A 24,410-nucleotide genomic window follows, 5' to 3' on the forward strand; every position below is an offset into this window, starting at 1 on the left:
TGATTTCGCCCATTTAGGGTTTATACCAATCGGAGGAGAAAACCGTCGTTTCTTTTTGATTCATTTAACTCGGATTCAAAGAGAATAAAAGAAACTGTGTTCGTATATCCATTGCAAAGTCCACTAGCTCAGTGGCAAAAACCCCTACCATTAAACCCGAGTGCACGAGTTCGAGTCGATGGAACCCCATCTTTTTAATAAAAAAGTTAATGTAAAACGCGTCGTTTCATTAATTTGTCTTTAACTCGGATTCGAAGAATAAAAGATATTGTGTTCGTATAGCCATTGCAAAGTCCACTAGCTCAGTGGCAAAAACCCCTACCATTACACCCGAGTGCACGAGTTCGAGTCGATGGAACCCCATCTTTTTAATAAAAAAGTTAATGTAAAACGCGTCGTTTCATTAATTTGTCTTTAACTCGGATTCGAAGAATAAAAGATATTGTGTTCGTATAGCCATTGCAAAGTCCACTAGCTCAGTGGCAAAAACCCCTACCATTACACCCGAGTGCACGAGTTCGAGTCGATGGAACCCCATCTTTTTAATAAAAAAGTTAATGTAAAACGCGTCGTTTCATTAATTTGTCTTTAACTCGGATTCGAAGAATAAAAGATATTGTGTTCGTATAGCCATTGCAAAGTCCACTAGCTCAGTGGCAAAAACCCCTACCATTAAACCCGAGTACACGAGTTCGAGCCGTAGGAAACACATATTTTTAATAACACAGCTATATAAACGACGTCGTTTGTCTTTAATCAGACAAAGTGATGAAACGACGTCGTATACTTTAACACCCAAAATTAACGTCCGCTTAATTATCAGTTAACTCGGTTAACGGTGTGTTTATCTGGTCAGTCAATCGTAAGTTTCTTAATAAACCCGAAAAGTCAACAAAAGTTCAGGATTTTATTGGCTAGCCCATATGTCCAGGTTTCTTTTGGCAATTCCCGCAAAGTTCAGTGTTTTTTTGGCCGATTTCCCATTATATACATTGTTCCAGGAATAGTAATGGACTGTGTCTTAGCCTTGGAAACTGAAACAGTACCATTTGGATTGTGATTTAATTTAGGCAAAAGCAGGCTGCTCTCCAGCAATATATCTTGCCATTTTAGCATTATATATCTTGTAAATCTTTATATTAATCTTCTTTTTTTTTTTTTTTAATTCGTGGTATGGTTTGTGCAGAGAGTTCCAGATAAGTTTGTGAGTAAATTCAAGGACGAGCTATCCGTCGCAGTTGCACTCACGGTACCTGACGGCCACGTTTGGCGTGTAGGACTAAGAAAAGCCGACAACAACAAAATCTGGTTTCAAGATGGTTGGCAAGAGTTTGTCGACCGTTACTCAATCCGCATTGGCTATCTCCTCATCTTCAGATACGAAGGCAACTCTGCCTTCAGCGTCTACATATACAACTTATCACACTCCGAGATCAACTACCATTCCTCCGCTCTCATGGACACCGCACACACCCACCTCAAACGCGCCCGTTTGTTTGAAGATCTTGAAGACGAAGACGCTGCCGAGGTTGTTTATCCTTCTTCCTCAGTGTATCCGTCATCACAACAGCATCCTGAAGTTACTGTAGCCGCTATTAAAGGGTACGCTAGCCCAGCTATCCAGAGCTTCTTCGCTGGACCACCTGTTAAAGCTGAAGAGGCGACACCGACCCCTAAAGTTACTAAGAAGAGAGGGAGGAAGAAGAAGAACGCTGTTCCTGGTAAATCATTTTTCCTCTCTTCTTAAACTCTTGTTTCATACTTGGATTGATTCTCATGATTGGTGTGATCCATCCAGAGGAAGTAAACTCATCTGCTCCGAGGGATGATGACCCGGAGAGCCGTTCAAAGTTCTACGAGAGTGCTTCTGCGAGAAAGAGAACGGTGACTGCAGAGGAAAGAGAGAGGGCCATTAATGCAGCCAAAACGTTCGAGCCAACAAACCCTTTCTTCAGAGTTGTTCTTCGACCATCTTATCTATACAGAGGCTGCATCATGGTAAGCAACAAAAACATCTCAAAATTAAGATCATTATTACAGAACAACCGTCTCTGAAATAGTTAATCTTTTTTTTTTTTCTTTGAACAGTATCTGCCTTCTGGTTTTGCTGAGAAGTACTTAAGTGGGATCTCGGGATTCATCAAGGTCCAGCTCGGGGAGAAACAGTGGCCGGTGAGATGCCTCTACAAAGCAGGGAGAGCCAAGTTCAGCCAAGGGTGGTACGAGTTCACCCTGGAGAACAACCTAGGAGAAGGTGACGTCTGCGTGTTCGAGCTCCTCAGAACCAGAGACTTCGTCCTGAAAGTAACGGCCTATCGGGTCAACGCAATCTAGTACTAGTAGTTTACTTCGGTGTGACTGATCGATCTGCAGTGTGGGGAGATATCAAACTGCAATTCCGTGTAGGGTTTTCTTAATTTTAAAACAACTAAACTCTCTTGCTCTCTATTTATGTGTCAGTTTTTTTTCTCGATGTGGATAAGTTTGTTTTATGATTTTTATCATAATATGCAACCTCTGGAGTGGAATTTAGAATTTGTTTGGATTAGAAGTTAGGGTTTAAGAAGTTTGTAAAGACCCTAATCAAACTGCAATTGCGTGTAGGGGTTTCTTAATTTTAAAACAACTAAACTCTCTTTCTATCTCTATCTGTGTCATTGCGTCAGTGTGTCGTTTTTTTCTCGATGTGGAAAAGTTGTTTTATGATTTTATCATAATATGTAACCTCTGGAGTGGTGTTTGAGTTAGAAGTTAGGTTTAAGAAGATTGTAGAAACCTAATCTCCATCAACTTTGGTATGGATACTTGTGCACCAAGAAAGATGATATGATGAAGATGGGATTGTTGTGTTGTTCATTATTCGAACTCTTCCCTTTCATCTCAAGAAGCTTTTTTTTTTTTTTTTCTTATGAACTCTACAGGGTTGAACATTTGTAACTGAATCCTCCAAACCAAAAAAACTTGAATTTATAAAAAAAAATTTGACTGAACTTTTATAAAATGTTTGAATCGATCATGTAGGAAAATACTCGAATATCCAAAATAATAATGCTTCAAGATATTATTCTTATTTGTTAATTACTCCAAAATAATATTCTAAACTTAAATAATGAATAATATAATTATTTAATTTTATATTAGTTTTGATACAAAATATAAAAAAAAATGTGAAACTAAAATATTATTAACTGAATTTGAAATGAATCATCTTATATAGACACTAGGTCAGGTATAAATTGTTCTATAGAGGCTAAATCGAAAACATTGGTTCCAAACTCAAAACATTCATGCCTAATTTTCAGAAACAGAGTTGGCGCGTATGAGCTCTGTTTTCCCTGGACCAAGATTCTTGTCCTTGTTGCACAAGAACTCGAAAACCCTAGTTCAGGCTAAGCAAATCCATGCTCAACTCGTGATTCACGGATGCCAAGACAATTCTCTCGTCGGCAAACTCATAGGCCATTACTGTTCGAAGCAATCTACAGAAAGCTCCAAGCTTGCTCATTCACTAGTGTTCCCTCGTTTTAGTCATCCTGACAAGTTTCTATTCAACACATTGCTTAAATGCAGCAACCCAGAAGACTCTATACGGATCTTCACCAACTGGTTATCAAAAAGTTCGTTGCTTTATCTCAACGAGCGCACGTTCGTCTTCCTCCTCGGCGCTTGCGCCAGGTCGGCTTCTTCGTCGCGTGTCGGGAGGATCGTTCACGGGATGGTGATAAAGCTTGGGTTTCTCTATAAATCTGAGTTGATTGGAACCACTTTGCTCCATTTCTATGCCAAGCATGGGGATATACGGTATGCTCGGAAAGTGTTTGATGAAATGCCTGAGAGAACTTCAGTTACATGGAACGCAATGATCGGAGGGTACTGTTCGCATAAGGACAAAGGGAATCACAGTGCGAGAAAAGGGATGATTCTGTTCCGGAGATTCTCCTACTTTGGTGATGGAGTTAGTAGACCTACTGATACAACCATGGTTTGTGTTCTTTCAGCCATCTCTCAGATGGGTTTGCTCGAAGTTGGTGCTCTTGTTCATGGATACATAGAGAAACTTGGTTTCACGCCCGAAGTTGATGTCTTTATCGGTACTGGACTTGTTGACATGTACTCCAAATGCGGCTGCTTAAACAGTGCTATCTCTGTGTTCGAGCTAATGAGAGCGAAGAATGTTTTGACATGGACCTCAATGGCGACGGGGCTAGCTCTCAACGGAAGGGGGAACGAAACACCGAGTCTTCTAAACCGAATGGCGGAGTCTGGTATCAAACCAAACGTAGTATCTTTCACTAGTTTGCTTTCGGCTTACCGTCATAACGGTCTTGTTCAAGAAGGACTGGAGTTGTTTCAGAGCATGAGGGCAAGGTTTGGTGTGACTCCGATTATTCAACACTACGGATGCATAGTAGATCTTCTCGGCAAAGCAGGGCGGTTACAAGAAGCGTATGAGTTTGTGTTAGCTATGCCTATCAATCCCGACGCTATCATGTTGAGAAGTCTCTGCAATGCCTGCAGCATCTATGGAGAGACTGTGATGGGTGAAGAGATCGGAAAAGCTCTTATCAAGATGGAATTAGAGGAGAAGGGTGATGAAAGCGAAGATTATGTTGCTCTGTCTAATGTGTTAGCTTCTAAAGGGAAATGGGTAGAGGTAGAGAAGCTGAGGGATGAGATGAAAGCAAGAAGGATCAAAACAAGACCTGGTTACAGCTTTGTTTAGATCAGAAACTAATTCGCAGTTCAAGTTTCATTTAGTAGAATATTTTACATTACACAACAGAAACACATGCAAGGTCTCTGTTCTGTTAGAAGAACTGTTGTCCTCTGAAGACTCTCTTGCCTTCTTCTTCTTCCTCAAGCAGTTTGATTGAATTGATCTCATCAACATCTGCACAAACATAATGAAATTCAGATCCTTAATCTTCATACTCACAAGGACAAAGTCTGTTCTTACCATTTAGAATCTTATCAAACTCATCGTCTCTTGGTCTCTTCTTGGGGTTTGTACCACCACCCTGATCATTTCTTCTTGTACCTTGAGTTCCAAGAAACCCTTCGTCTGTAACGTCCATCACCTCATCGTCGCTGTCACTGATATGAACTGCATCCAGTGGATAGTCGATCTCGCAAGCCGAAACATTGAAGATCATTACACTGAAAGTTGAGTTTCCTTTGTAGTCGAAGAAGAGAAAATGGCCTTCGCTGATGGAATGAGCCTCTGCAAACTCACTCCAACCGCCCTGTAACCAAATCTCTTCACCTATCCGTTTAAGCTTTATGGAACGCCTGAATCCTACAGGAGTCTCCAATGTAACGAATTCAGAGAGTGTAGACCCTTGTAGTATCACAAATCTTGGTGGAATCATCTGTTCAGACAAGAAGTAAGAAAATGTTAGATCTTGGGTTCTCTACAGTGTCTTAAGAACAATCTGTAAATTTTAGCATCCCTTTTAGATCTCTAATCCAAGAAAATACAAAGTAATGGAGTATTGTCTAGCAAATCTGCTGATATAATCCCAATAAGTGTAAAGAAACAAAGAATTGAACCAACAACAACACATGCAGGGTGTTTTTTTTCCAAGTGAAACTCTGATCTACAAGTGTTATATCTATTACCAGCATGTTTCTCTTCACTGTTGAGGGTAAAACCACCTTGAAGAACTTCTTGACCGAAGAATCTGGCTCCGGTTGTGGCCGTCGGTGAAAGGCTGTTGTGACTCTGGCCTTCGTTTGCCGTGTAGTAACCATTTTTCCTCCCTTTTTTTCTTTAACTTTCCCGAAGAGAGAACCAGAGTGGAGAGTTAAAAGCCAATGTTTTTAAACCCGACCGGACACCGAACCGAACGACTTACCGGATTACTGAATCACTGGATCGACCGCAGATGAACCACAGGTTAATAAATAAATTAATTTTATTATATAATAATATACCAGCTATGTAAATAAAAATATAAAAACTAAATTTTAATATTTTCAAAATATTTTTTAAAACATAAAATAATAGTTTGGATATATATATATTTTATGTTTAAAATTTTTTTTAAAATACTTAACTTTAGTTTTTATATTTTTATTTTCATTTGACATACAAAATATCAACAAATAGTTTAGACTATTTAAAATCTTTTCTAACAAAATAAGAGTTATGACATCTAAAAAAATCAAGACATTAAATTTATAAATATTTAAATGTCTAAATGGATAATAAATTAAACTCAAATACAAAATAAACCAAATGTAAAAGATTATTATAATAAATTGTCAATAACAGAAATAAACTACCATCAAATCGCATCAACTAATTTTGGTTCTCTCTACCATCGTTCATTTCATTTTCTTCAGGCGGCATAGTAAAATTTTTGCCAAAATCTAAAAATCACAAATATAAAACTGAAAAAAAATTAGTCAGCATCTAAGTTCTTAATTAGAAACTTAGAATATAAGACATAATCTAAAAACATGATTAAAAACTAAAAAAAAAAAGAGTTATTTATTGGTTCAACCGTGGTTCAACCGGTATCGGGTTCTGGATTTACTGAATTTTTACGGGTTTTTGTGGATTTCTAAATATTGGATTTTTCACAAAACCCCAACCGGATTTTTCTGGGCCACCGGGTTTATCGGTTCAATCGCGGATCCGGGTCGGGTTTCGAAACACTGGTTAAAGCCAATAAAAAGAGAAACCGAAAAGGACTGAAGTTATTTGTCGTGATGTTGTGATATTATGTATCTGACAAGTGACAAGACAATCTACTTTAATTTTTCTAGTTTCCCAAGACTCTCTCATAAAAGTTTTCACCATTCAAAAAGAAGTCTTGATTAGGTAAAAGATTATTAAAGTTACCAAAGTAAGGTATGACAAAAACACCAAAAAATCAAAGATAACCCTTGTCACGATTTGGAAAAGGCATTCAACACAAACATAGAAATATGATTTTAAAAAGAAAAATTTTCTTTGCTTTTTTTCGAGATTACTAATTTAAAAAAATTTCACTTGTATATATCAATGTTCTAAAATTCGGTAGACAGTGAGTGGTCAAGCATGTTTAGACAGACGCGTAGGCCTATTTTTAGAACATTGGTATATATGTTCATTGCATTTACTTTAACTTTGCCATCAGCGTAATCATAATTCATAAGTAAGGTATAAAACACAAAAAATCAGAGATAACCTTGTTATAATTTGGAAAAGGCATTTACATTGATACAAATATGATTCTTGAAAGAAAAAATTTCTTTACTTAATTTTGACATTATTAATTTAAAATTTTCAATATATGTATCAATCTTCTAAAAATCGCTAGGCGGTGGTTAGGCGTTTTATAGAGGAATATTGTTTAGATGGGCGTCTAGGCAGATTTTTAGAATACTGGTATACATGTTCATTGCATTTACTTTAACCTTGTCAATTTGTCATCAGCATAATCAAGAGATAAATCAAGGAAGCCTAATTACAACAATATGTATTAAACATGTGGCAATGGGTTTTTACTACACAAGTGAGAAAGAGTGATTATGAGCCAAGCAGCTTCTTCCACCATGCGTAACCAAGGGTGAGCAAGAATAGCACAACGCAAACCGCAGTAACACTCGAGAGAAAGTAACCAAACACATCATCCATTTTATACAATGGACACGGTATGTTCATTCCGAACAAGCTTACCAACAATGTGTTTGCAGTTATAGCAAACGAGGCTATGGTCAGCGTCAGTTGCAGTTGGATCATTTCGTTACGTTGATTATCAAGTTGTATGTTCACGTAGTCTTCTGTGTCGTCAATGTACTCCCTCACCGTAAGAATCCTGTTTCGCATCCCCTCTAGTTGCATGAAGTATGCCTCCAGCAACATCTCTAGATCCTCCACGTCGTCGCCCTTCGTACTACTCGTCACCATACTGGAACTTCTGTTTGATGTGGCCCGACTGAGAAGATTTGATGCGGTCTCACCAAGTTCTGCTTCGGATTGCTGGTTCTGTTGGATCCATTTCCTTGTTAAGTACAAGTCTGCCATGTCTTCGTTGTCATCTAACAAGTGTTCGATTTCATCTCTCACCTGCATCAATTGCAGAAGAAAAGTTCTCGCATCGGAAATAAAAAAATGAATTAAGTAATATCCAAAAGATTTACCGTTAATTAATTTTAAGTTAGAAGTTCAAAAAATTTAATATGGTATCAGAACGAACCCATACTCTACCCATTAATTAATCCTACCCGGAAAATGACATGATCATCCTATCAACCCAAAAAAAAAACTAAATTCCATGGAAATAGCTAAAAATAACATTATCTCGGAGAGGTACGATGGATTTTGCTTTGAAGTTTTAGGCTCTCCTCCATCACAACAAACATTATATAGAATCATGACGAAATGATCAAACCTTTTGTACACGGGCTAGCAACCTGGTGAGATTACTTTTCAAGCTTCGAACGTATTCAAGATTCTCAGTGCTGACATTCTTGGTTAGTTCATCAAGAACAGGCCAAGCTTCTGTCTCAAGTGCATCAACGCTCGTATCAAGAAGCGAGCAGACGACCTCCAGCGCAATCTCGAGAACCTGGAACTCAAAAGGAAGCACACTCTGCAAACCCTCTCCAGCTTCTTGATCAAGAAGAGAAGAGGATTGCACAACGTTTCCAGAAGCATTAGTAATCTGAGGAAACTGTAGCTTGAGTCGTTCAACGAGTGGAAGAACTTCAGGACGGAGAGGATCCAAGAGCAGCACTTCTTCAGCGGTAACTATTAGCTTTATGACTTCTAAGTTCACAACAATTGCTTTCTCCCTCGCTGCACAGAGCCAAAGATACATACATGTATTAGCTTCTATATCAAGAATGGGTTATACTTTCTCTCTAATACACTATACCAAGAATGTTAGAAGAGTGAGAGAAGACAGGTCCAAGAATCCTGAGATCTCTAGGGGGGACAGAAGCACGTTTGATGATTGTACTCTTGTCGCATTCCACTACTTCCATAGCTCCAGTCCGATCAAACCTCATCCACAACCTCGCTCCTCCAGCTTTCTTCTTCGCCTTCGCAACAACCGCAGCTGGAGTCATCGGCGTAGGAGGCGGTGAAGACGAGATGAGGCTACTCTCTGCTTCATCCTTAGCCGCAGTGCGCTTCTTGCGGTGGCGGATGCTGGAAAGACGGCGGAACGACAACTTGCCTTCTCCCATTGCGATTGATTATTTGTACCTATCGAAGCAGAGCTCAGAGATCTTGCCGCTTCTTGGCTTTGTCAAGTTCCGACAGATCGTTTCTCTACCGTAAACGCTAGTGAGGAACAGTGTTGGTAGTTTTGTATTATTGTAGTGGTTCAAAAAAATATCCAAAGATCAGGCCAACGAATTAAAAAGAGATATGTTTTGGGTTTTGGTTCTAAAAAGATACGATGAGCTGGCTTTATTCACAAAAAGGTCCAACAGAGTGTATGAAAAAAATAGTTCCGACCTGCCGGAATCGAACCAGCGACCTAAAGATTATCCGCATCTACTACAGTCTTCCGCTCTACCAACTGAGCTAAGGTCGGCTACGGTCAACGTATTAACGTAATCATTTATATTTAAATGTTATACTAGTTCTAGTTGGAGTGTAAAATCATTTTTATTCTTAACTCGTGATCGTGTTTACAAATTATTCCATCCATGTATTTTAATATGATACACGGAGCATGTAGATCCCTAAGGTTTAAATGACATTAATACTGAAATAGAAAAGTGTAGTTTATGATTAATTTAAAGACCATTCAACCAGGTTGCTTTCGTCTAGTGGTATATGAGCTCCAGCTCGAGTGCCCGCCCTTGGGTTCGAGCTTTGGCCACTGCGAAATTTACATGTGGGCTGCAGCATCCGAGACCGAAGACCGTTACACGGTGAGCCACATGGTGACGCCCTGGCAGCGTCCATGCTCACTTCGGTCTCTAGTCTGGACCACTTCGGTGGGGCCAGGATACTCTCGGTTAGCAAAAAATTTAAAAGACCATTCATAGTCTACCATATGACGATATGAAAATATATAGTAGTCCAATTTATGGGCTTATTATTCCTTCTTAATTAATTTGAAGTCAAATGGACAAGAACCTAGTGGAGCTTTGCCTAAAGCATAACTAACATCTCATCGTTTGTAAACTGCAAGCTTCATTTTCTTCTTTGGCTTTAGGAAAGCACATACTAGGTTTTATGCTAAAGTTTTAAAACATGCTCATTGAATGAACTTGATAGCAAAACTGCAAAATTTTAGTCAATTGGCTGAATGACTCATGTTGGTGGTAAAAGAACCATGATTGGAATTCTTCATATTTGATTTCAATTATGGTTAACCATTGTTTGATGTCCAAAATAACAATAACACATGATGCTCCACAGATTTTGAGAAGTTCACTAAACATTGGTTCTTCCACTCCATTCCATTTGAATTGGGGTTATACCGAACAATTGTGAGGTGGGGATATGACTACTACATCATATACAAGTCTGTCGTGGAATTTTGAGAATTTTGTTGTTAGATGAGAGGGACCAGAGTTGGATTCACTGTCGTACCCAGGAATTCACACAATACTGGTAAGGTGAAAAAGTAACTTTCCCACTCTTGTTAAAGATCAACTTAGGTTTGGCTGGTTTTCCTTTTTGTTCCTCCACTAGAACCTTTGAAAAATTAAATGCTTCTGCAAGACGTGGTTTGTATCCATTCCAAATCTGCCATTCTGACTGGCCAAGAAGAATGAAAGGAGCATAATAACAAGGGAAATGAAAGCAGCAGATGCAGTAAGAAGAGTAGCAGTAAAGGGAACGTAAGGCCTAAGGCCCTTCCACTCTTTCTTGGCCTAGTTAATTGTATGTCAATGTAAATTTGTAGCTTGTTTGATTTACATATCCTATGGCCGTTAGTGACATTTTACATAAATTCATGAAGAGACCAATAAAAATCTTATATCTCATTTTTCAACGGCTAAATCTTAGTCAACAAAGAAAACAAACAAATCAACTTAACGTGCACATTACAGGTCTAAAATTTCCAATTTATCTTTTACAATATCAGTTTAAACTAACCAATATTGCATTTTGAACGAATTGCATATAAAATATAAGTAACTTTGATATTAAAACAATGAAAAAATATACGGGTTAGTTGCCCTTTCTCTGAACATAGCATAATCATTCCCACCTTTTATGTTTCTTTATCAAACGTAATTCAAATATGTGCAGTTTACAATGAAGCAACGAATAAAATAGTAAAAAACATTCTAAACCTTTTAGATACTTTCATGACGTGGCCGTCCTTTATTGGTCGTAAGATCTGTTTCCTTTTGCCGGCCATAAAAACTTGTCTTGACCACAAAGACAGGGACCACATATCCGGCGGAACATTCTCTTTTTCCGTAGTCTCATCCCACGCGCTAAGACTGCACGTAATATCTTCCCCTCCTCGGCGCATCTCAGCCAATCACCGGAGGCGCAGTCTCCGTCACGCGCCACACTTTCACCGATTTATCCAAGCTTCCACTATACACTATCCATCTTCCGTTGCTATCTTTCTCCGCCTCTTCCACCGCCGTCAAACACTTGACGGGTCCCACGTGGTCCATCAACACCGAGAGACACGAGTGACTCCCATCGCCGTTCCTCCTCCACACGCAAATGTTCTTATCCGCTCCGCCGCTCAGTACCAGACTCCCGGCGGCGGCGAGGCAGAGCACCGCCATACGATGGCCGCGGAGAATCCCGCCGTGAGAAAGATTATTTTTCCCTTCCCAAAAATTAACGGAACCGTCAGAAGTTCCACAGTAAACAACACACGCCGTTAAGTTAACCGCTAACGCCGTCACGGCGTTCTCTTGCTTCATCAACACGTTTACGAGGAAATGCTTCGTCCTTTTCCCTTGAAGCTCGCGTTTCCACACTTTCAAAGTTCCGTCGGCGGAGCCGGTGAACAGCAAGTCGTCGAACCCGGCGGCTACGGTGTTGACGGCGTCGTCATGAGCTTGAATCGATTCTAGGCATTTCGAGTCGGAGAGTCTCCAGACTTTGAGAGTCTTGTCCCACGAACCGGAGTAGAGTAAACCGAGCTCCTCGTTCAAGCTTAGACACGAAACGGCGTCGTAGTGTCGTATCTTCAAAACATTTTTATGGCGACGTACCTCGACATAATTCTTCGGGTTCACGGATTTGGTCAGAAACTGCTTCGTACTCGGTAAGCTCCCGATTCGTGGATATACTCCGGTTCTTTTCTTAGACCCTCTCCAAATTCGGATTTTACCGTCTTGATGACCGGTAAAAATCCGGTTATTTCCGGTTATCACAATCGCTTTAACTGAACCACTGGTTGATTTAAAACCGGCGAAGTCCTTGAGATCTTTCCAGACCCGAATGTTCTTGGAATCGGATCCGGTGAATAGAAGATCTCCTGAAGCAGCCAACGAGTATACATGACCTTCTTGCCTTACGATCGTACCGATCAAACCGTTGTCTGAATCATCATCCACGTTTGGGGTCGTCTGGTAGATCCAAGGAGACTTGTAATACGGAGAGTAAGTCTGGTTCCACGGAGATGGAGACATAGTGGGCGTTGTTGTTGTGTCCGTGTAGTATGGAGAGTAAGTCTGATTCCATGGAGATGGGACCTGGTTTGGAGACGAGTCGCCGCTGGTGTTCGAAGCATTGCTTTGACGTTGTTGGTTATTGACGCTGGTGCTGGTAGGATCGATGACATCAACACCATGAATCTGTTCTTCTTCGTCGGTGTTTAAGAAAGCAGCGAAAGTGGGTCTCCGGTGATGAGTACCATTGGTTTCTGCAGCTATAACCATATTTTCCTCTTGATTAGACAAAGAAATGAAGAAAGCTATGAATGGAGTTGTTGTGGGGTTTGTGTTTTCTTTAAAGAGTTTTAATTTCGTTGTCGTGTGGGGGAAATTTTGAGGGGAAAAAAAGTTTGAAATTGGTGAGATTTTTAGAAATAAAAGAGAGGAAGAGGAAGTTTGGTTGGGATTATATATAGAGAAGCTGAAGGAGTAAAAGTTGGTGAGCGGACGACGTGGGTTACTGACGCGTGGCTTTGAGACTTGAGACGTGACAGTCACATAGAGCAGTAAGGGTTAGCCCACGTCCATTAGGTCATATTTATTTGTCCATTTATTGTTTACGGTCAGAAAGTGTGACCATGTCCATTAAGAACTATGTCCATTAAGGACCAAACCCACTAACACTCGTGTTTACATAGACTGCCATGAAGTCCATAATAGATCTTATAAGAAATGTTTAAATTTTGCGGTTTTAGCGGAAAAAATCAATTTTGCGGTTATGGCGGAGAAAATCGATTTTTAGGTTTTAGCAAAAAAAATAGATTTTCCAATTTTGGCGAGAAACCCCGATTTTGAGGTTTTAACGGGAAAACTCGATTTTTGCGGTTTTAGCGGGAAAACTCGATTTTGCGGTTTTGGCGGGAATACTCGATTTTTGGTTTTAGCGGGAAAACTCGATTTTGCGGTTTTGACGGAAAGACTCGACTTTGCGGTTTTAGCGGAAAAACTCGATTTTGTGGTTTTGGCGGAAAAACTCGATTTCCGGTTTTGGCGGAAAAAACAATTTTTGGTTTTGGCGGAAAAACTCGATTTTACGATTTTGGCAAGAAACCTCGATTTTACGGTTTTGGCAAAAAATTTGATTTTGCGGTTTTAGCTGGAATATTTGATTTTATGGTTTTGACAAAAAAAACTTAATATTAATATTTTTGCGGAAAAAACGATTTTACGATTTTGACGGGAAAACTCAAATTTTAGAAAACTTAGCTTTTTGTGACCATTGGACCGTCCATGTCCACGTAGTTCAAATCCATTAACGTTCATTACCCATTGATCATGTAATTCTTGTCCATTTATAATCCGTATGGACAAATGGATGTCACCAAATTAGACCCATTTATATTTAGACATGGACAACCAATGGTGAGCCCGCCCATTTAAGAGCTATACCGTCACATACCCTAATCTCGCTAGTTTTCACATGAGACCGTATTGACCATAATTAAAATTAAGACTGCGTAATCAACACTTCTTATGGATTCTCTTTTGTTTAAAAATCAACATTTTTAATGGCGTTAAAGAAATTTTTTTGCTTTGTTGATTTGAAGAGTGGACGGTTACAAGGCAATGTTCAAATTTTACTTCATTTTGAAATGGAATAGTAATACATTATACATTTGTGATAAACCAAAAATAATTGCAGTATTTCATTTATAGAATAAATTCATTTATTACTACGTAAGAATATAAAATAAAACAACATTAGAGAAAAATTTACTTCAAATTCTATTTTACAGTAAAAAAAAATGAAATTGTAGATGCTCTTGTGTGTATTAGGTTTTATGCTGTTATGGTTATGTATAAAACTGATTCGAATAATAAACAGATTAAATTGATGTACAGTTAGCTACAAACTGAATGATTATTGATTGACTATACATTTTCACACTTTCTGTTCTAATAAGATACCAGAGTATAAGGCTCGTTTATCTAATTTTCTTACAATTTGTTCATCATTTTTATCTTAATTTTGTTAGGCTTACTGCATGATTACTTTCTATATATTCTGAAACTTAGTTACATCGAGTTTTTAAAATCTTTTAATCATTTCAAATATGAACTCTTCAAACTGTTAACTAGACAATCATTTGTTATTTTGAAATTAAAACTAGTACCAAAGAAAACGTATATATGAAGCTCATTAACAACGACAACAGCAACAACCTATACAACTATTCAAAAGCATTAAGTTTAAACGTAATGCATTAATATTGGTTTGGCAATGTGAACATACTTGTAACATGAGATGCGTCCGTACAAAGATTCGAGTTTTTTCTAAGAAGTGGGTTTGGACAATTCATAGTAATAGAAGAAACAAGACAAAGCGTGTGTGCCTATGTTGGCGGCTGATCATCTTCACACGGTGCATAATATTAACATTACATAACGGTAACACTATTCTCCAAGCGGTATTGGTTTTTATTACAGGGGGCCGACTGGTGACCATTTTGTAAACAAAAGGAACGAATAAGAAAAAAACGTAAATGAAAATGAATGGTTGTTCTATCTCAAATTTGACAAGGAATAATTTTGTTCTTTATTTCTCTACAAAAAAGGAATGGTAGAGAATGAGAAGGAAAAATCCTCTAGACTATATTTATGAAGTGATTTTGCCACATGTTCTTTTTACAATCAATTTCACAAAACAAATATGACATGGCTACTGAAATTGATGACATGGCTTCCGGAAAAATATGACATGGATAATTTCATTTAATGTTGATTTATATTTTTGGCAAACTTATTAGAATATGGTAATAATTCATATATTATATTTAATATTGATATTTTTTTCGGTAAACTTTTTTAAAATATGGTAATAGCTCATACATCATCTATAAAATAAATATATTCATATATAATATTTCAAATTTCAAAATATTATTATTTTGTATACTTATACAATTTGTATTACTAAAGCTTTCAAAAAAAAAATTTTACATTTTTTTTAAAATTTAAATATCTAATCGTAAGATCATTAGTCTTATATATCTACAAATTTTATAAATATTTTTTAGGTTAAATATTTGATAATTATACAATTTTATATTATTTTTATTAGTTTTATATAAATTAATTTAATATATATCAAATCTATATTAAATATTAGTAAGAAAATAGTAAAATCTATAAAATTTAATAAAATTTATTTTTAAATATAAGTTAGATTTTATAAAAAAATTACTGCACATGGTGTAAGAAAACACCTACTTATTCTTTATGAATGGTGATTTTTTTTATGAACATTATTTCTTATCGATTTTTGGTCACTATTCGTACCCTTCGTTTATAAGTTTTTAATATTTTGACATGTGAGAGAGCAAAAAAAGGTTTTCTTCCGGATGTTGACTTTTCTGACTGCCCATGAACGATAGAAAGTTTCCCAAAGTTTGATGGGCCTCTGATATTTTTCTTTGTTAAAATCGTCTACTCGTACAAATTAAGCAAGTTGCAAACGGCAAAAGAATACACAAAAAAGCAAGTTGCAAAACTTCTTTTTCTCTATTGTTGCAATGTGTTTTTGTTTTTAAAAGTTTATCGAACACAACCTATCAACGACTCTGTCTCTCAAACTATTCACAGCTGGTCTTATTCGTGTTGATTGACTTTCATTGCGGACAATGGGAATCTTCTATAACGTATGAGTTCGTACATATAATTATACAATTTAGACGGTTGAAATTATAAAAGTTTCTAATGAACATATATATGCCTCATTTGTATGCATCTAACGATCTTTAATTTAAAATAAATAATTTATATCATCTCGTCGACCAGATAAAAATTTCTAAAAATGGATTTTAGTTGGTAACTAACAAAAGACTTACAAACTAACATAGGACTTATAAACTAACATAAGACTTACCAACTCAACTAAAACAAAATTGTTGCTCTTTTGGCACCCTGCTTTGAAAAGCTTCTTAGATGCTAGGATTTGATCTGCAGAACTTTTGTATCCCTTGTGTCATTAGTTTCTAATGAAAACTCACATACTTCACACAAAAAAACTAACATAAAACTTTTTCATCATTTAATTTGTATAACGTTAAATTATGGTAATAAATCTCGATTCAAAACTACCCGAATCAAAACTTTAGATTCCTATTCTAAGTCATTTTAATTTTATTTTTTTTGCTAAAATTTGGAAGTCATTTTAATTTTGATGTTTATAACCCAATCTACCTCTTTTTTTTCTGAAACACAACCCAATCTACCTTGAATCTTGATTATTCATGTTAAAGTAAATGGAAATCGCGACATTCGAAGTGATCCGATCCTCTATTGTCAACCCCCTAATAAAATTGAAAACGATTCTTTCACAGCTAAGAGCTACCACAGTTTTGACATTTTAGGGTTTCATAAAGATAATATCATCGTTTACCTTTTCCAATAATTAGTATCAGAAAAAATGGTAAATGTCAATGGTCATGGCCGCGAATTCTATAACGACTGCGTTCTTAAAGACGTTTGTCAGTATGTGACCCATCGAATCCCAAAGCCTTTTACATTCACACGCGATACATCTGGTGGACGTTACTGTTACGATATGATCAATGCAAAAAGAAGTTTATATTATACGATTAAATCGAATATTCGATGTTCAAAGAGGTATGACCAAAACTATAATACATATTAGTATATTACCATAGATCTCCTTCTATTGGGATAACTACAAGTTATATGGAAATATCAAACCTCATGTGTAGACACACCACAGCAGAACGCTCGAGTCGAACGGAAGCATCGCCACATCCTAAACGTAGCTCGGGCGTGTCTATTTCAAGCACATCTCCCAGTCACATTCTGGGGTGAGAGCATACTAACAGCTGCTCACTTAATAAATCGCACGCCATCTCAAGTTCTTCAAGGAAAAACACCTTATGAACTTTTATTTGGAACAAAACCAGATTATGATAAGCTCCGTGTCTTTGGGTGTTTGTGTTACTCTCATCGGAAGGCGCGTGACAAAGACAAATTTGGCGATCGCAGCAGAAAGTGTATCTTTGTTGGCTATCCTTATGGTAAGAAAGCATGGAAATTATATGATCTTGACACTCACGAGTTCTTCAGTAGCAGAGATGTTGCCTTCTCTGAATCAAAGTTCCCTGGTGTACATACTGATGCATATGTTACACCACCTATGAATCATTATGACCCTACTATAGATGATTGGTTACTACCGAACTTGGACTCAAGGGGGAGTTCGCTGCCTCTGCCACCTTCTCCTCCTCCCAGTTCAGATCACACAGTCCCACCACCGGTTAGTACTAGTCTTCCGCCTACGTCTGAAACAAATCATGTAATGCCTACAGCAGCTATTCATACTTCTCCAGCATCACCGCACCAGTCTGTAACTCATGTGCCTCCTACTACAGATGAATTTACTACATCCCCAGGCATACCAGAGATTCTTGGTCGAGGTCAAAGGCATAAAACTACATCAATTCTACTCAAAGACTATGTGACCCATTCAGCTCAACATGATAATAAACCCTCTCACGTACTCTACTCGCCTGATCTTGGTCCTCCAGAAACGGTCTCAGGTATGACCCCATACCCTATATCTAGCTATCTCACTGACAAGATATTTTCAGTTACGCATCAAGCGTTTATGGCTGCTCTTATTCATGATGATGTTCCTAAGAGCTATCGCGAGGCTTCTAAACTCAAGATATGGGGCGATGCAATGCACAAGGAGGTCACGGCCTTTGAAGCCACTGATACATGGGAGGTCACTAATCTACCTCCGGGCAAGAAAGCCCTTGGCAACCAGTGGCTTTACTCTAACAAGTATAATGCGGATGGCACGTTAGAACGACCTAAAGCACGTCTCGTTGTGCTTGGTAATCATCAAACCGAAGGTGAAGACTTCACTGACACATTTGCGCCTGTTGCTAAACTCGCCTCGGTCCGCTTCATACTCAAACTAGCTGCAGTCAAGAATTGGTTTGTCCACCAGATGGATGTTACAAACGCATTTTTACATGGTGACCTCGAAGAAGAGATATATATGAAACTACCGCAGGGTTTTAAATGCTCCGATCCGACCAAGGTCTGTCGTCTCAAAAAGTCTCTGTACGGGCTGCGCCAAGCACCACGCTGTTGGTACTCTAAGCTTACTAAGGCGCTCCAGGACTTTGGTTTCTCTCATGACTATGCTGACCAGTCTCTTTTCTCTAAAGTACGGGGTTCCACATGTTTGCATATCTTGGTATACGTGGATGACTTCGTGATTGCCTCTAATGATGCTAAAGTTCTACAAGAATTCAAAGACTATCTTCACCGGTGCTTTAAGATGAAGGATCTTGGCACATTAAAATACTTCTTGGGTCTCGAAGTTGCTAGGAATCAGACAGGGTTTTATGTTTCTCAACGGAAGTATGCTCTTGATATTATTGCAGAGACTGGTCTTCTTGGTGCTAAACCAGCTCCTGCACCTATGGAACTCAACCACAAGCTTGCTTTGGCTACAGGACCTCTCGCTAACATACAACAATACAGACGTTTGGTAGGTCGTTTAATCTACCTCACTAATACGCGTCCTGACCTTGGATATGCTATCCATACTCTGTCTCAATTCCTGCACAAGCCGCTATTACCTCACTGGGAAGCTGCGTTACGGGTAGTTCGATACCTCAAAGGAAGTCCAGGCCAGGGAATATTTCTTCAAGCCGATGATAACCTGCAACTAAGTGTCTACTGTGACTCTGATTGGTCATCTTGCCCTCTGTCTAGGCGTTCTCTGAGTGCATATATTACCTTCTTAGGTGAGTCTCCGGTTGCTTGGCAGACCAAGAAGCAAGATACAGTCTCTCTTTCGTCGGCTGAAGCTGAATATCGTGCAATGTCTGTTGCTCTCAAAGACCTAAAATGGATGAAGGGCCTTCTCGAGTCCTTTGGCATTGCGCATCCAACGCCAATGAAGCTCTACTGTGACAGTAAATCCGCTCTGTATATTGCTGCAAACCCGGTGTTTCATGAGCGTACCAAGCATATCGAGCGCGACTGTCACCATGTCCGCGATGCACTCAAGTCTAAACTCATTACTACTGAACATGTCACGTCAAAGAATCAACTCGCTGACATTCTTACAAAGTCATTACCAGGACCGGCATTTGAAAGATTCGTGTCCAAGTTGGGTGTTCGCAATCTCACACTGCCAACTTGAGGGGGAGTATTGGGATAACTACAAGTTATATGGAGATAACTCCTACTTCTAGATAGATAATGATGTTTAGTTTCCTAGTCCTTATCCTAATAGGAAACGTCTATGTATAAATACAGAGCTTTAGTTGTGAGAATAGAGGGCGGTTTTATTCTATTCAATAATAACTTATTTCACCTTCAATTTCCCACGATTGCTAGATCGAGCTTGAATGATTCGGAATGCAATTGTCACTTTCAGTAACCAGAACGAACCACCGTTTTAATCAGACAAAATTACACTTTTTCTCCATTAGGAGTAGTTTACATTTTGCACGCCATTCATTTGATCACACGACATGCATATTATGTGATAAGTTTGAATTACGCAGTCGCTATCTAATAATCCCTTATATATTAATTGAGAAACATTACAACATTGTTCTGTAGCCACTTATCACCATTAGAATAAAATTCAAAATTCTTAGAGAAATATGTTGGTCTATCTTAACTTATATTATACTTTTTATTAAACTAACTATTAATTTGATAAATAGTATACAAAATAATATTCTCGCACTTTCCTTAAATAAAAGCTACGGAATTGCCTAATATGGTTAATGTATATATGAGAAGTAATGACTATGAATAATAAATATTTGATAATAATGTTTGTATCTTAGTTCTTTTTGTTTAAGTTTATATTATTAAAAGATATTAAACAACCACATTATATTAATCATATAATGAATTTTTCTTCTTCTTATAATATGTTGTATTTTGAATTTTTAAAACGAGTATAAATTACTAAAAACGTTAAATGTCTCACACTAAATTTTGTGATCAATGGTTTAACTTTTTTTTTGTAATAACAAGATATGAATGATCATAAATCGTATGAATATGAAGTCTCATTTACTAGACATTCATAACATAGAAAAATACTTAAATATGATAATTTCTAAATTTGTATTGAAAAAATATTGAAAATTTTATATTTAAATTTTGAATTTTGCATTCAAAAAATCGTACATTAGAAATTTTGTGTTTATCACATGAGTATGAATTCTCAATAATAAATATTTATATTAAATATATTATATATCTATATTCATGTCATTGAAATTTAGTTATATACCATATAAAATAAATAAAATGATTGTTTTGATTTATTTGCTAAAAATGTATCATAAATAAACAAGATGCATTGTTTTGATTTATTTGTTTAGTCTAATTTAATTATATGCATAATATAATACGTAAATGAATACAAACAAAAAAATAATAGATAAAATATTATTTTTACATATAATATTCATTCCGCGCAATTGCGCGGGTCTTAAGCTAGTATAACAATATTTCCACAAAATAGTAAATCGTTGTCATGAAATAACTATGGTACGTACTCATGCCGTCACAACTATGGCAAGAGTACAATCCCCATATATACACAATACCAATTACAGATATGCTAATGATACTATAAATTTTACCAACGTACGTACATAATACTAGTATAATACTAACAATTATCATTATTATGAAAACGCCATTATTTCTTTGGAGGTTCTTCACAGGACAGCCATACCAATGGACGAATAAACAAATTTGTGTTACCCAGTAGTGGGGAGTTCTGAGATAGTTACATATGGGATATTTTCCTTCTTCTTTTTGCATGGCTTAACTGATCCTAGTCGATATGCCGTCTGAATAGAATCTGAACTTTCTATATATAATGACAGAAACTTTAGTGAATTTAAAATGTAGATATATAGACACATCTAAACAAAGTACTTTGTGATTTTTCTTGAAGTGCTTATATGATTTTCCCATTAAATATAGTGAAAAGTATTAGATATGACACATACAAAGCTCTCATTATCTTCCATAATTAAATCAATAATACGAAGGGAGCATGGAAGTCAAAGGACTGATCATACAGAGTATTAGATTTGGTAGACTGAAATAAGCTAGTTATGTATATATATATTAATTACTAGATTAGTTAAACTGGTATAACTAAAGCTTAAACTGAGAAATGTATAAGATCTCAAAAATTGCTCTTTAATTGAAGAAGAAAAAATATTGCTCTTTAGTCAAAATGGTGTAATCAGAATTTTAAAATTTTCATGTTTTACAAGAAAAAATTATGTAAAAAGATACACATTTTATATTTTCAATGCATTTTTATTAGATAATAATGGTAAATTGTAAAATTTGAATAAATTAATTATGTTCAATGAATTTTGATTGTTAAAAAAATTGTAAGAAATAGTTAATCACAAAATAATACATTTTATCAATATTTATAATATCTATATTTTTGAAACATATAATACTAATTTATTGATTTTTTGGGTTATCACGAACCGGTTCCTCAAAAGGTAGGGATGGATTACAAACAAGCAAGCATGTGCATTGCATGTTCACCAAAATGCAAAAACCCATACGGAGACCAGAACCGGGTAACACAATTTTATTAGTTTTGATTGTCCAATTTAGCTTGATATTTCATCAGACAGATTAGAAGAATCTAAACAAAACCCAAAAGAATGTCTGCTTTTGCAATCTGCCTAGAAGAAATTCGACGGATTCGAGAAAACTTTGCAACTTTTGGGATCATTCATGTTTCACATTTCACGGACTCAGAACACACGAATGGATAGTCTTGAACAATGTGCTTAATTTTTATTGATTCAGAGTCTCCAATTAATTTGGTTAACCCTTAACCAGTTTGTTTATGCTGATGGCATAAGAAAAAAAGACCAAAAGGTTGAATCAGAAAATAAGACACTATAGTTTTAGCAAAAACACACTTATTACAATATGATCTATACATGTAAATTAAAAGTGACATCACCATGTCTATGCATATATGAAAACTAATATATATAAGTGTATATGTTTATTAGGTGAGTTATTTAAGCTTCTCAATAAAAAAGAACTTAAAATCATGCAACACACTTGGCCTTGTTTTAACGAAGCGAAAACACGACCATATATCTTTTTTGAAAACTAAACGAAATCGAGATTTCGATGGAGACATCACACATCACATGAGAGACTATTGCAAGGACATGTGTAATTTACAAAAAAAGAAAACTTTATTAAATAAATAAATGCTGGTTGTTGAGATTTTAGTTGAAGTTGTAAATTAGATTAATCAATGGATATATATATATATATATATATATACAAGACTAAGATCGCAAGAGACGGTTTGGTTCATCATAATATATTCAGTGGATAAGATTTGATTCATAATATATCATATGGACTGTTTGGTCCACCACTCCTTGACGGGTGTCTTTCAACTCTTTTTTTTTTAGTTCCTTCATTCCTACAATAATCTTTCTTTCTTTAGTATCCAAGTAATTACTTAATTCTATATACATGCATAATCATTTCATAAAATAAACATGTTTCAGTCTTTTTGTTTGTTATTATTAGTTGATGTCAATTATTGTAACTACCTGACAAGGTGGATAATTTTCGTCAAAATAAAAACCATCAGAGAAGAGCAATAAGGGAACAGAGTGCACACCATACTTAATACAACCAGCATCATAAAGTCTTTGCATGTCATTTTAGATGATTAATTAATTCATTTGAATTTTTATTTTTTATTTGTCATCATATGATATGGCTTACCGAGAATAAAACCCGACTAATAAATCACATCATACAGATAAAAAGTTTTTCTACCATTTTATACTTTTTGGTAATAATCATCCATTATTTACATGTTTTTGGTGTTGGCTATAACTATCTTTTCAGTGATCACACAGATCATTTTCAATTCAAACCTACTTTTTCTTCTATAATTTTTACTAAAAAGAATAATTCTATTATAGAGTAAATTTTGTTTCAATGGTTTATTTTATAATAGAGTTACTCTATTATAATATTATAATAAAAAAAAAAAGTAGAGAGATTTCACATAGTATATAGCGTGAGAAAAGAAAACCTAGCTATTTTAATCGATCAAATTCATAATAACAATAGCATTTGAATTACCAAAAAATGCAAAGGTTACTTGTGAAACCAAACCGATGTAGCTACATGAATCGATTCAAGTAAAAAAAAAATAGTTTGTTACAAAAATAAGGTTAAAGTGTTAAAGTAGAAAAGCCAAGTTTACAGATCTGAAATCAAATATAGCCAAGGTTACGTTAACTCGTAGTTCGTAATTATTCTTCAAGAGAGATATTTGGGCCTTAAGGACAACTCATAGCCCATAATACTTAACTTAATTTCAAAATTTATCGGCCCATTCAGTCTCTGGCTTGCTCTTCAAGCTCGGCGACCAAAGAAAAAGTGTGTTAATTACCGAACAGCTTCTGTGTGAACTTGGTCTTGGTCGTGAGAGAAACTTGGAATACGGTTCTGTAATCAGCAGTGTTTAGTTTCGTTTCGATTTCGATTTCATGGAGTTTGTAGTTGAAGAAGGAAAGCGAGTCCATGAAGAATGCCCGACTTTGATTCTAGTAAGCTTTTCTAATCGTTTTCGATTTCGATCTGTGTCTCTCCTCCTCCTCCCTGTAAATCGTGAAAAAAAACTACAGCTTTCTTGAGAAACTAGGTTGTAAGCATCTCTGCTGAAACAAGAAAAGCTTAGAGATTTGTAATTGAAGAACTTATTGGTTTGTCTTTTTTTTTTTTTTTTTTTTTTATTTTTTCCA

The 24,410-nt window shown here is 36.4% G+C and overlaps 6 protein-coding genes and 1 non-coding gene across 7 annotated transcripts in view; 3 read left to right on the plus strand and 4 right to left on the minus strand.

Moving 5' to 3' along the window:
• Positions 1–2,528, plus strand: part of LOC106296097 (B3 domain-containing transcription factor VRN1-like) — a 5,038-nt gene extending 2,510 nt beyond the window's left edge. The window contains exons 2-4 of the mRNA XM_013732152.1: positions 1,187–1,721; positions 1,799–1,998; positions 2,089–2,528. Of these exons, the coding sequence (XP_013587606.1) occupies positions 1,187–1,721; positions 1,799–1,998; positions 2,089–2,334 (981 nt within the window). The 3' untranslated portion in view covers positions 2,335–2,528. The remainder of the gene's footprint in view (positions 1–1,186; positions 1,722–1,798; positions 1,999–2,088) is intronic.
• A 734-nt stretch (positions 2,529–3,262) lies between these two features.
• Positions 3,263–4,777, plus strand: LOC106343971 (pentatricopeptide repeat-containing protein At3g18970). Its single transcript, XM_013783336.1, has one exon. It carries the CDS (start codon positions 3,320–3,322, stop codon positions 4,721–4,723), a length of 1,404 nt encoding a protein of 467 aa, XP_013638790.1. The 5' UTR covers positions 3,263–3,319; the 3' UTR covers positions 4,724–4,777.
• On the minus strand, positions 4,687–5,786 carry LOC106343972 (B3 domain-containing protein At3g18960). Its single transcript, XM_013783337.1, has 3 exons — positions 5,620–5,786; positions 4,958–5,369; positions 4,687–4,891 (listed from the first exon to the last, which is right to left on the minus strand). Exons 1-3 carry the CDS (start codon positions 5,749–5,751, stop codon positions 4,809–4,811), a joined length of 627 nt encoding a protein of 208 aa, XP_013638791.1. The 5' UTR covers positions 5,752–5,786; the 3' UTR covers positions 4,687–4,808.
• Positions 5,787–7,436: 1,650 nt separating this feature from the next.
• Positions 7,437–9,357, minus strand: LOC106343835 (magnesium transporter MRS2-4-like). The gene is made up of 3 exons (XM_013783162.1): positions 8,868–9,357; positions 8,382–8,788; positions 7,437–8,056 (listed from the first exon to the last, which is right to left on the minus strand). Exons 1-3 carry the CDS (start codon positions 9,178–9,180, stop codon positions 7,517–7,519), a joined length of 1,260 nt encoding a protein of 419 aa, XP_013638616.1. The 5' UTR covers positions 9,181–9,357; the 3' UTR covers positions 7,437–7,516.
• A 91-nt stretch (positions 9,358–9,448) lies between these two features.
• TRNAY-GUA lies at positions 9,449–9,533 on the minus strand. The gene is given in 2 exon segments: positions 9,449–9,484; positions 9,497–9,533. It is a non-coding gene; the product is annotated as a tRNA-Tyr (tRNA).
• A 1,607-nt stretch (positions 9,534–11,140) lies between these two features.
• LOC106293169 (myosin heavy chain kinase C-like) lies at positions 11,141–12,939 on the minus strand. The gene has a single exon (XM_013728837.1). The coding sequence runs from the start codon at positions 12,808–12,810 to the stop codon at positions 11,440–11,442; it is 1,371 nt and encodes a 456-aa protein (XP_013584291.1). The 5' UTR covers positions 12,811–12,939; the 3' UTR covers positions 11,141–11,439.
• Positions 12,940–23,992: 11,053 nt separating this feature from the next.
• The window catches only part of LOC106292803 (proteasome assembly chaperone 2), a 2,099-nt gene continuing 1,681 nt past the window's right edge, over positions 23,993–24,410 (plus strand). Inside the window, exon 1 of the mRNA XM_013728460.1 lies at positions 23,993–24,215. Coding sequence (XP_013583914.1) covers positions 24,156–24,215 — 60 coding nt within the window. The 5' untranslated portion in view covers positions 23,993–24,155. The remainder of the gene's footprint in view (positions 24,216–24,410) is intronic.

Source organism: Brassica oleracea, chromosome C5 (genome assembly GCF_000695525.1).
Source record: "Brassica oleracea var. oleracea cultivar TO1000 chromosome C5, BOL, whole genome shotgun sequence".
In the NCBI taxonomy this organism is placed as follows: Eukaryota; Viridiplantae; Streptophyta; class Magnoliopsida; order Brassicales; family Brassicaceae; genus Brassica; species Brassica oleracea.